General features: G+C 37.3%; 2 protein-coding genes and 1 long non-coding RNA gene across 6 annotated transcripts in view; 1 reads left to right on the forward strand and 2 right to left on the reverse strand.

The window, feature by feature from the left end:
- clcn3 (chloride channel 3) overlaps positions 1–2,853 on the forward strand; it is a 46,809-nt gene extending 43,956 nt beyond the window's left edge. For 2 of the 4 annotated variants that reach the window (XM_016497218.1, XM_016497217.1), the window contains exon 14: positions 638–2,853. In XM_016497218.1, coding sequence (XP_016352704.1) covers positions 638–802 — 165 coding nt within the window. In that variant the 3' untranslated portion in view covers positions 803–2,853. The remainder of the gene's footprint in view (positions 1–637) is intronic. The other 2 variants (XM_016497219.1, XM_016497220.1) reach the window with 2 other exon arrangements.
- On the reverse strand, positions 2,403–3,323 carry LOC107696738 (uncharacterized). The gene is made up of 2 exons (XR_001635121.1): positions 3,011–3,323; positions 2,403–2,924 (listed from the first exon to the last, which is right to left on the reverse strand). It is a non-coding gene; the product is annotated as an uncharacterized LOC107696738 (long non-coding RNA).
- Positions 3,324–9,998: 6,675 nt separating this feature from the next.
- On the reverse strand, positions 9,999–11,211 carry LOC107696726 (microfi brillar-associated protein 3-like). The gene has a single exon (XM_016497205.1). The coding sequence runs from the start codon at positions 11,209–11,211 to the stop codon at positions 10,477–10,479; it is 735 nt and encodes a 244-aa protein (XP_016352691.1). The 3' UTR covers positions 9,999–10,476.
- Positions 11,212–12,012: the final 801 nt, after the last annotated feature.

Here is a 12,012-nt window from a genome sequence, read left to right on the forward strand (position 1 = left end):
AAATAAATAGCCTATTAAGTCTAAATATTTAAGTATTTGGCGCTGTGATGAACATCATAGCAAATACACAAATCTGAATTTGAGTGTAAGTCATTTAAACACGATTCAGAAACAGAAAGTAGTGCAGCTGCTTTGTTTACAGGGTTTCCGGGGTAACGGCTGCATTTAAATCAATTATTATTATTATTATTTCTGCAGTTTAGCGCCATCTGCTTTCAGAGAGTGAAAGTGAGCTTTCATTCAGAGCGTCTTCTCACATGTTCCGCCATGTGCTTCTCGTCCGCGCTTGTTAACATCAGAGTGCGCACGCGTCTTTCACGCAGCATACAGCAGTGTTGTGCATTTTGACCAGTTGATGGGAAAAGTATTCTTAAAATGCATTCAAAATTCTGAATAATTTGTAATATATAATTATTCACTGTATTTAGAAGTGCCCACAATAACAATATCGTGCATATTCATTACCGTGATATATCGCATTACCGAATACCGGCACAAGTCTAGAATAGAGTTATACAAAATGCATTTCGTTGGGACATCCTTGCAAAACTTGGCAACAGAAGATGTCAGTGCTCTGCAAACATGTCAAAAATGCAGTAGTAAATTTCTCTACCTCTTTCTGTCTCTCTTTTTATAGGCGCCTCCTTGGTATTATTACAAAAAAAGATATCCTCCGTCATATGGCCCAGATGGCAAACCAAGACCCCGAGTCCATAATGTTCAACTAGCATCCCCCTCTTCCCGCTACGAGGAAGATGAGATTGAAGAGGAGGTCCGTTTACTGGACAACTCATCCCTCTGACCACACGCCCCTACGGTACCCTGAACCGCCCAAGTATATAAAAAACACTACGCCAGACGGGACCCCATCCTCTGGATACTTGCACAAGACTCCAAAACGAGTCTTTCGAGGCAGAGCCTGGCTGCTTGAAAAACTTTTGGGAGAAGCTTGAGTCTTGGACGCGCCAAGTGGAGGAACTTTCTCCAAATGCTAGCACGCTAAACTAACTCTCACACGCGCATGCAAAAACACACACGGGACCTGCTTGATTGACCTCTTAGCCTCCTGCCTGAGAAAATGCGTCCTAAAGAGGTGAAAGGTCAAGATGAACCACTGGAAACAAGGCGAGACCGCCGTGACCCTCACTGTCCCACCACATCCCGAAATGGACTCTATAGCTTTGTCTACTTGTAGTGTGTGTGAGAGATACAAGAAAGACGGTGAACTAGATCGTGTTTGAACGCGCCCCAATATTCCAGTCGGGATCTGATGCTGTGAAGCCGAAGAAACGTCGAAAAGTGTCCTGTACATAATGGATACGTTGCCCGTGCAAGTGATTTTTGCGAGCGATCCGTGAAGATCAAGTATTCAGCATTGCGAAAAGATCAAGCATACAAGCGTGGGTTTTGTGCTACCTAGCGAAAGGATGTTGGGAGGAGAACAGGGTGTACATCTTACAACATAATTAATCATCTTTAATCTCAACACTACGACGGCCAGTCTAAACCGCAGTGGGATTGTAGGTAACAAGCCAAACGAGTCTGTCTGGCAGGTCTCTGAGTGCCCACACTTTATAAAGTTTTGTGCTTTTCGTTACTGGGGATGAAAAACCAAGACGCTTTTCTTTTACAGCTGCTATCTTGGCTATTATATTTAACTGTACTAAGCAACTCCTAATAGTTTGAAAATCAAAAAATGTGACTTGACCAACTTTTTTAACTTTGCAAACAAGCATTAATGTTCAAACTGGTGAATGCTGGCTCCAGTGCAGTTTAAATTTGCCATTCTCTTGTATGCTCACATTTCATCTCGCGTGATATAACATCCTCATCTGAATAATCAAATATTTGATTGCCCTGAAATCTTACATTAAACATCTCAAATTGTTTATCCGCATCTGACGGCTATCTAAGAACAGGCTCTAAAGTATAAATCCCACGAAGAAATGCCCAGGTCATATTTCATCCCAAAATAAAATATGTATTTTGTGTAATGAAAATGAAGCCCGTTTTGAACCCTAACCCATTTTAAATTTCAAATGATGCATATTTTACCCCCGAATAGTTATTTTGAGAAATTTTATGTGAAAAAATATTGTTCCCAGTACTGAACCATCAAGCCAAATTGTCATGAAAACCATGTCAAAATGCATGTAAAGCTTCATTATGCTAAATATTTTTTCCTTTTAATACAAGGCTGAAATATGACCCAGACATTTTTTATGACACTAAAAAACTACATGTAAATACAGGCTAACAACTAAACTGTTTTTGGAGATGCCAGATGATTCAGATGTTACGTATTGGCACTGAAAAAGCGATGATGAAATGTGACTGTTAGAGATCGTTAGAATGGAAACTCTAGTTCATTTGTGCTTGCTCCTGTTGGCCCCTTCATTTTCTTTTCCTGAGAAATACGTGGCACAGTTTTGTGTAAATTTGACACTTGTGGTAACCATTGCTGTATGTTAAACTAACCTACCAGTTGCACTACCATCTGTTTTTTCTTAAATTTAATTTTGAATTACATATGCGCATGGTCATTTCTTTTCCAAAACAAGGCCGAAGTGTTGTCTTTTAACTGATTGGTGAAATTCTGTCCTTTTGCTTTGTTTCCATGGTGAACCCCCCCCCCGATTGATTGACAGTAATTGAGCCATGTGGGTGGGGCTTCTGTGTTCTCATTAGCAATTGATGTTCCTCTGTTAATCAGTGAAGAAAACAAAATGTTGTTATATATTGATCTAATTTTTTTTTAATTTATACTAGTGCTAGAGTTGTACAATATGGAGAATTTTATGTATGATTGATTTGATTGTACATTAAAAAAAACACAAATATGTAAAGATTAAATTGTTTTAAATGAAGTGTAGATCCTGTGTTTGCACTGTCTTGCTCTCTTAGACTGTGAACCGTGATGACAACTGTAAGCGCAGACCTCGAGACTGCGTGTTGAGACGCTGCTCTCAGATCAGGCAAAGTAAACGTATGTATTCCAGTCAGGGAGTACGAAATCAACAGCTTCAATGTTTATTAAATGGCATGTCACAGGAAGTTCAATTTGCTGCTGTAATGTTTTTACATGAGTAAAGAGTTTGTCCGGATGCAGACAGGGAGAGTTTCGGAAACCTGTTCGAAAGGGTCAGTTTGGTGACGACAGTGGCGAAGAAATTACTTCACTTAAAAGGTAATGTTTAAAAGTTGTTCTTGTTCTGCTTTCTGAACGAACGCGTGCACTCAAGTGTTTTTGGAGGAGAAAAAAAAACTAGTATTTTCACAGCTGTTATTAGTAGTAAACATACTAGCAGTATATTAAGGCAAGACACCACAGGTGAATATGGTAAAAATAACAAATTATAGATATCACCATATTTCCCCAGTTGACTGATAACATTAAAAATAGTTTATGAAAAAAAAAATAAGATTAATAAATATTGTATTACAAGTTTTCTGAAATGCTATTAAATTTGCAAATGATGCATTAATTAAATTTGCATTCATTTCCAGAAAAGAAAGTCGAACACTAAATACGTCACAAAAAAAGAGGATTTGTTCAGAGTTAAATGTCTTTGCAGAGGGGATTTTAGATATTTAATTTTTATCACTTCACAAATCAGAAAGTACCGTTAGAAAATATTTGCACCGTTTTTTTTTTAAAGAAATTAAAAATATAGATGTGAATAAAACTGATAAGTTTGTAAGTTCTGCTGAGGTGGAGAAATTATTATAATTGAATTCTAGACTGATGAAGTGCTTAAAAATTTAGCAAACTGTTATAAAAAGCCAAATAGCATGAAAAGACTGTTTTCGCCTGTAGTGTCTTGAAATAAAAAGCATAAACATGCCTATGTTATAGCGATAGATAAACATTACTAGTAGACCTGGTTTAAAAAAAAAATACTACACTACTTAATTTCCTTGATTGGGGCAACTATATGGTCTCTAACCTGTATAGGTTTTCTGATTGGAAATAAAAAGTATTAAAGACAATACTTAAATGACAGCTAATTTCACACGGTGTAATGTGAGCTGAAAGCCAGATTCCCACAACCTTCTCCAAATGTGTGATTTATGAATTTGTGCAGCTGTAAGAGGTTGTACTACACTGGGAGCAAGCGTATGGTTTCTCAGTGTGGTTGCACAGGCCATTAGCGTCAGCGTCAGACTTTCCTGTCTGAGGGCAGACTGTCTAGATTCACACACACACACACACACACACACACATCAATATTTGTATACTGTGAGATGAGCTACCCAAAGGCTCAGAAGGGGGAAGCCTTGTATGAAGAGAGATGAAGAAAATCAGTTTAAAACTGGTTTCTCTTCTGCTTGATTGCTGTTTAATTTTATGATCAGCTAATTTTTAGTTCTACTTACAAAATCAAATTAATATGGATCTCTGATTCTTGTCTTGAGACTAATTTTATGACTTTAACTACTTGATGTCAAATTGAATGGTAAATGTTCACCTTTTTTAGCCTTTTAATGGATTAAATTGTAAGCATTAAATGGTTTATGGATCTTTACTTACATTTGGTGTCTGTTTTCTAGGAAATGCAAATTGCTCATTTTCATAAGCCAAAAGCCACCACTGTTAAGTGAAAGCTATTAAAGCATATTCATATTTATTTGTAAGCTATATTGTAATTCATAAATCATTTGAAAGATGCTTTACAGTATTTAGTCAAAATTTGAGATTTGAGTTGAGTTACACATGTATTTTACAAAACAATACATCTTCCCAGTATTCATTTTAAATGTATCTGTAGTAATCAACTTTTTTCTGTTTGGATGTGAAGTTTCAAGCAGTACGTGAGTATCATTTTGTCACCGTCTGGCCGCTCAAAGGGACTGTTCCAGTGTGTATTTGTGGCTGTTCCCAGAGGAAACCTCACATTTAAAGACCTCTCATTTGCATGGGTTTTCAGAAGAGCTTTCGGCCTCTTTTCATCTGCAAATGTTTTGCTCTGTGAAAATGTAAATGGATCATCGCAGTGTTTGTGCAGGTGTAGCTGCAGATGCTCTGGATGGGGGGTACTGTGCAAGCTCTGTTTTTTTATAGTCCATAAACGTCAGAATGTGTTTTAAGGTGGCCCTTTTTTAAATTTTTTTTTTTACAGCAAATGGTTATTTAAAGGGGTCATATGATGTTGCTAAAAAGAACATTATTTTGTGTATTTGGTGTAATGAAATGTGTGTTATTCAAAATACATACACAATAAATGATTAAGACCTGATCGTCTGATGTGTGGGTTACATACATGATATGGAGTTATGCATAGAAATGATTAGTTGCTCACCAGTCCTTTTAAGATGATTTTGTTACATCTACTCGTGTAAAAAGGCAGTCTCTGTGCCTGACCAAATCTTAGATTGTCTGATTCGGTCTGATATCCTACACCACATTCAGATAAGGTCTGTAATATCTGGAGAAAGCATGTGTTAGCATTTGCTGATAGACAGCCACAGTTTGTCTCCTTTGTTTTTTGGTCATTTCTTGTAAAAGAGGTTTGGTAACGTGACGTCAATGTTTGATTTGGTTGCACATAGACACTGCTCCCATACTACAGGCAAGTGTGTGGTTTTTCTCAAGGTTGAACAAATTGTGTAAAGTGTTAATTTCTTTCCTCAATTTTCAATCTAAAAGGTTCTTTTAAAATCTCCTTTAAAATGTCTACAGTTTTTTTTTTTCTCATGAGTCACATCAAAACTCCTACATTACTGAAAGTATGAGTATTTCTCTCCTGTGGACGTTTATGGCTCCCGAGGCTTTATCATGAAGACTTGAACAGGAAAAATAACCACTTACCTCTAATCACTGATCTGCTTCGATGAGCGACTAACAAAACTAACAAGATATAGCAATATAAGATCAACTTCTGCCCTACATTTTTTTTTTCATTGATTTTCTACATTTCGTAATTATCCTGAGACCGTAATTAGCTGTTGTGAATCTAAAATATGTCACTTACACGGTTTTCTTTGTTTCGCAATTAGCCTGAGTCAGTACTTTGCCGACTCGAGTAAAACTGGAACGCAGCTCTCCATTCCATCTTCCGATTGAAACAATATAATATAATCTGATAGAACTGCGTCGCCTCAGAAATGTGTATAAAGTTTATGCGCACGCACTGCTGGGGTAAACGTTAATGGGATTTTTACGTAAGGTTAATGTAAGGTTGATATTTACAGGTCATGCTACAGAAACGTCCACTTTTGGTATGGCAAGATGTCTTAAAGGGGTCATATGATGCGATTTCAATTCTTCCTTTCTCTTTGGAGTGTTACAAGCTCTTGGTGCATAAAGAAGATCTGTAAAGTTGCAAAGACTAAAGTCTCAAATCCAAAGAGATATTCTTTATAAAAGTTAAGAGTCAGCCACGCCTACCTAAAACGGCACGTTCTAACAAGCCCCCACATGCTTTTGACTTTATGAATACATATAAATGACAGCTTAATGATTTTTAAAAAATCTTTTTTGTGCATTTATTTAAAGACCACACATGTACCATGTTTTGTCACTGGTGTTACCTTACTACTTTGTCAATTTCTCGTTTTTTTTCAGCACATGTCAGAGTTCCATAATAATAATAATAATGCAACAAATAAGGAGATTGTTTTATTTTAATCAGGTTTGTTAAAAGTGTGATTGAATGACGTTCGTTCATTTGCGCAACAATGTATTTGCTATAACAATGAAAATATTTGTAAAAACAGTTATAAACAAGTAATGATGCAATCCTTTAAATCTTAACTCTTGAGAATGCAATGGATGTAAAATTATCATGCCACATGTGACACATTTTATTTAATGTGACAGAAAAAAAACACGGTAACACCAGTGACACAATGAATCACCAGTGACATAAGATCATACCAAAGATCCTTATTCTTCAACTATAATTATTAGATGAGACTAAATTGTTACATTTGGCATTTAGTGAAACAGTAAAAGAACATAAACTGATCTTCACTGGTGTTAGGAAGGTGACACCAGTGACCATTATAATGAAAAATGCATTTTACACAATGTCTGCTGCAAGGTATCAAACCACATGTTGTCAATAATGGTATACTCACTAAATTAAGTAGTTTAATCCATTTGTATTCTAGTTTTTTTTTTCACAATTCCCTAACAATAACGTAGGTCATACCAGTGACTTCCACTAAAAGCTTCATATGAAATCATGAGATAAATGAGAAAATTTCTGATAACTGAAAAGAGACAGTGGACTGATGGTGCATTCAAGTCATGTCGGATAGATCATATTTACGAGTTGAACGCACATGAGAAAGAACGTGAAATATTTGTGAAATAGAACGCACCACAAAGTCGTTATTACTAGTGGGAAACTCGAAATTTTCTTTAAGCCCTGAGTTTCCGAGTTGGGTCAATGAGAAACATGGCGGAATCGATGGATACAACGTCTGTAGTTGACGGTAAATTTTTGTTTAAATTGATAGTTTTGATGTGATACAGATTAAAGTGGCTTCATAAATTACTTTTTACAAATATTAAAAACGCAAAACACACCTGATGCGAATTCTTTGCTCTTGGGCCCTTTTTTCATAGATCTTCAGGAAATAGGAAGAAGGAAGTCAAATGATGTCATCAGTGAGATTTTTATTTCAAAATAAATGATTTTTGTTAAATGGTATGAACACCAGTGACACACCACTACTTTCATTATATATTTTATAATATCGATTTGGCATTTTTTTTATGTGTGTTACATCATGTTTGATAGTTAGGAATACATTATTGTATTTTAAATGGTAGAAAATCCTGTTTTGGACCTCAAAATAAAGCACTTTCCCTCTGTACATGGCTGTGGGGACGAGCAGTTTTGTGGAATTCGTTATAATTCATTAAAAACATTACCACATCGATGGCTCAAGAAGGTGTAATTGTTCAAATAACACTGTTCCATTTTAATATATATATATATATATATGTATGTGTGTAACCCTAAAGTGTTTTTCAAGTGTAATATTTCTTTAAAGGCTAGGGACAGAAAAATGGACATTTCCATAGAATGACCCACATAACTAATGCATACGTAATTATAAAATTACATACTTTTAGCTTTTTTTTATTGCTGCTCAATTAATTGAATTTCATTCAAATTATACTTTTACTAATTATATTTTATTCCCTTAATTTCAGTGAATCCATTCTGTATGACTGCAGCGTTACAACGGCAAGTCTAATCAAACGTTTTACCTAAATAAAATACATATTTTAAAAAAAAAGTCTACTTGTCTCATTTTGCATTAACTATTCCTTAAAATCAGACATATTCATTCACACATGCAAATCAGTAACACAAACACAGAAATAATGCATTCAGCTCAGCACTTATTAATGCACTTCAAATATCTGGACAGAAACATTACCGGGTGTTTTATTCAAGCATTTCAACACTTGAATATCCAACACCATTTCAGCATTTCATGCATTGTGAACTAAAACCAACTTATTTGAACGCTAACTTCAAAATCTGCTTAGTCAATATAATTCCAACGATTGAGTGGAGAAGACACGACAGGAAAAACACTAGATGTTGTTCTTCAAACAGCATAAAATGATCTGCAAAAGATCAACAAGTGCCTACAAAGAGTCATGATGCAATTTTGATGATACAAAGGCTTCTCAAAAGATCCGAGTGAATGAAGACACACAGGGAATCATGGGTACACAGCAGCTTTATTTCACTACTTCTAAAACAGGAACATTCGTAATGACTAGTGCTTAACCTGTTTAGCTATATCAGCAGTGCAGCGGACTGCTAGGTTACTCTGGATGTAGAGCCCAAAAAAGAAGAATTCTAACTTGTTCACACTGAAACTAAAAGGTGAGCCTTTTTAAGAAGCGTGTTTCGAAGAGATTAAACATTACCGTGGCTCCGTTATAAAGAACTCTCTGTTGGATCCTCAAAAAGACAAGTTCAAATGAAACAAAAACACTCGAAAGAACGAAACCTAGCTGTGCATCTGAAATCAAAAGTAATAGTTACTAGTAAAGTAATACTATCATTAATTACAGTAACAGTATGAAGACTCCAGTGGAAACTCGACAGAATAAAATGCCTCGTAATCAACAAACACTCGAAAGAACGAAACCTAGCTGTGCGTCTGAAATCAAAAGTAATAGTTACTAGTAAAGTAATACTATCATTAATTACAGTAACAGTATGAAGACTCCAGTGGAAACTCGACAGAATAAAATGCCTCGTAATCTCAAACTGAAATTTCTACAATGTTATTCAAAGTGTCGATGCCGTGTTTACCTGACTCGGATGATAAATAACACATAGCAGACAGGATCACACAAACAAACGTTTAGTCTCGCCGAGTCCAGCACTGAAGACAGATCCACATGCATTCTTCATGCATTATAAGAGGGAGCGAGATCTTAGACACTACTGTGCACATCACTTCTGAAATATTTTCAAAGATGTGGGATTTCTATGGAATGAAAAATGCACTTCAGCCTCAAAACGGTGTAATTTCAGCCAAATGTATTAATCAGTCGTACGTTCTCATTCATTCGTGAAATGGATAATCCGTAACTAAATCCAACCTAACTTTATGTCTGATGATTAAGACGTGAGATGTGAGCTTTGTATCCCTCAAGAGCCCTAGTTTATGGAAACTATGAAAAAAAATCAATCATGGGCAAACCTGGATTTTCTAAATAAATAGAGAACTTCGCCCAAAATACATTCAGTGTGAATATTCATTGTCATGGGAAATATAACTTACACAGGTCAATCTCACAAAGAAATGACAAGGCTATATTTTACCCCAAAATTCAAAGAAGAAAAAATTGCATAAAATAAACAATTTTTAGGACTATTCGTAATTTTGGGGGATTGTGATATTATCCTTTTAGGCAAATTTTGCCTTCAAAAATCACATTACTGTCATGCAAAATAATAATAATAAAATAAAAAATTAATGTAAATACACAGTAATGCGAATATTTGAACTTTTTTTATATAATTGCAAAAGTACTAACAATTATTCTGTTCAGTTTTAATTGAAATCAACCTAAATTCAATTCAGTCGTCACAAATACAAACCAAGATGTATAACTGAATGAATGCTGAGCATTTAAAATTTAAAAAATATATATATTTTTGAAATTTTACTGTAATGAGAACATTTTATGAATTACAATAGCTTCTAAAGATGGAGGGTTAACTTCATTAAAATATCAACGCATTGCAGAAACTATGGAAAATGGGCTTTATTTTCTTTACGCAAAATACAATTCCTCTTTTTTTTTCTCCCCAAGGTAAAATATGACCCAGAAATATGAGTTTTGCGAGATTCACCCAAACACAAATGCATCTATTCTTCATCTTTCCTAAGATGACTAATAGAGAGCAACTTCTGAAAAGAAAAACAAATCTTGACCTTTTCGTTCCCAAAGAAAATGCATAGCGAGGTCATTATCCTTCCTTCAGGATATTACACATGGCTTTCATAAATGACTTGGGTTTTCTGTGCAGCACCACCTACTTGTACAGACTCCGCCTTGTTTTCCTTCTCCTCAGACTCTGCCTCCAGAGGCAGCTGAGCCAATGGGGACGGAGAGGAGACTATTTTGGAAAGAGGCGGAGCTTCCTCGTTACAGCATCCTGCTGCAGCTAACGGCGGATGAATTGAAACCTGAATGGCCATGTACTGAGGCTGCTCGTGAAGCGACACGTCGTCCGAGTCCACGGCGGGAGAATCGCTGCGCTCCCTCTCCCGCTCTCTTTCACGCAAGATAGTGAAAACGTCATCGGAAGTGCCAGCAGCCACCCCGCCGTGACTCTCAGGTGCTTGTCGGACAAAAGTGTGTCTCATTTCCTCTACGCCGACGACCTCGAGGATCTCCTCCATGAAGGTGCGGCAGTTCATGATCAGTGGCGGGAGCGGTATGCTACGCGCTAGCTCCTCGATGTAGCGCGCAAACTCCATGGTCTTGAACTGCGTGACCTTCGCCAGCTCCAGTGTTTTTGCCGAGGTAATGATAGGAATTCGCTTCGCGATCTCAAAGGCCTTTTGGAGCTTTTCCGCGCCTTCCGTGCGGAAGAAGTCATTGATGGCCTTCTCGGTTTTCTTCAGATGGCTGCTCATCATGCAAAGGCGAGTGATGGAAAACACTTTAAAGTTTGGCAGGACAAAATGCCACCCAAAACCACCAAACCTGCACAGCATCCGAATCCGAAGCCATCTGGGCAGATGGAGGAAGGCAAGGTGCTAGCTAGCAAGAAGCTAGCCGAGCCACAGAGTGAAGATAACGCGGCCACAAACGGCGATATCCTACGTGCGGTTCAGTCTTTGAAAGCCGATTGTTCGAGACAATTCACTGACACCACAAGCGCAAAGAATAGGAGTGGCTGAAGAGAGGATCGCACAAACTGAAGAGGACGTCTCAGCCCTTCAACACAAAGTTAAACTCGAAGAAACAACAGAATTTCTACGAAACAAGGTACAGGATTTGGAGGACAGAGGAAGGCGTTCTAATCTGAGACTAATTGGCCTGCCCGAAAAAACAGAAGGATCTTATATGTGTGCCTTCATTGAGAATTTATTCCCCACGATTCTGAAGGATGAGTTCAGATCTCCACCTGTCATCGAACGAGCGCACCGCGTAGGACAAGTTAACCCGAACCGCCCGTCAACTCCAAGAGTGATTGTGATGAAGTTCCTGAATTACCAGGACAGGGAGAAGGCTTTGAGGGCGGCTAGGAAAATGAAGGAATTAAGATATGAAGGGCAACGGATTAGCTTTTTTCCAGATCTATCAGCTGAGACACGCCAACGACAGCTTGACGGAGTAAAGGCACAACTTAAGAGACATGGAAATTCGATACGGGATGCTTTACCCAGCGCACCTGATAGTCACGCACGATGGCCAGCGTCATGTCTTTAAATCTGTCGCTGCGGCGGATGACTTTGTTCGGTCAATACGTACCACTGCTTAAACACTGTAACACAAGTAAGTGTGGACTCATA

This window comes from Sinocyclocheilus anshuiensis, unplaced genomic scaffold (assembly GCF_001515605.1).
Source record: "Sinocyclocheilus anshuiensis isolate Anshui unplaced genomic scaffold, SAMN03320099.WGS_v1.1 scaffold1091, whole genome shotgun sequence".
In the NCBI taxonomy this organism is placed as follows: domain Eukaryota; kingdom Metazoa; phylum Chordata; class Actinopteri; order Cypriniformes; family Cyprinidae; genus Sinocyclocheilus; species Sinocyclocheilus anshuiensis.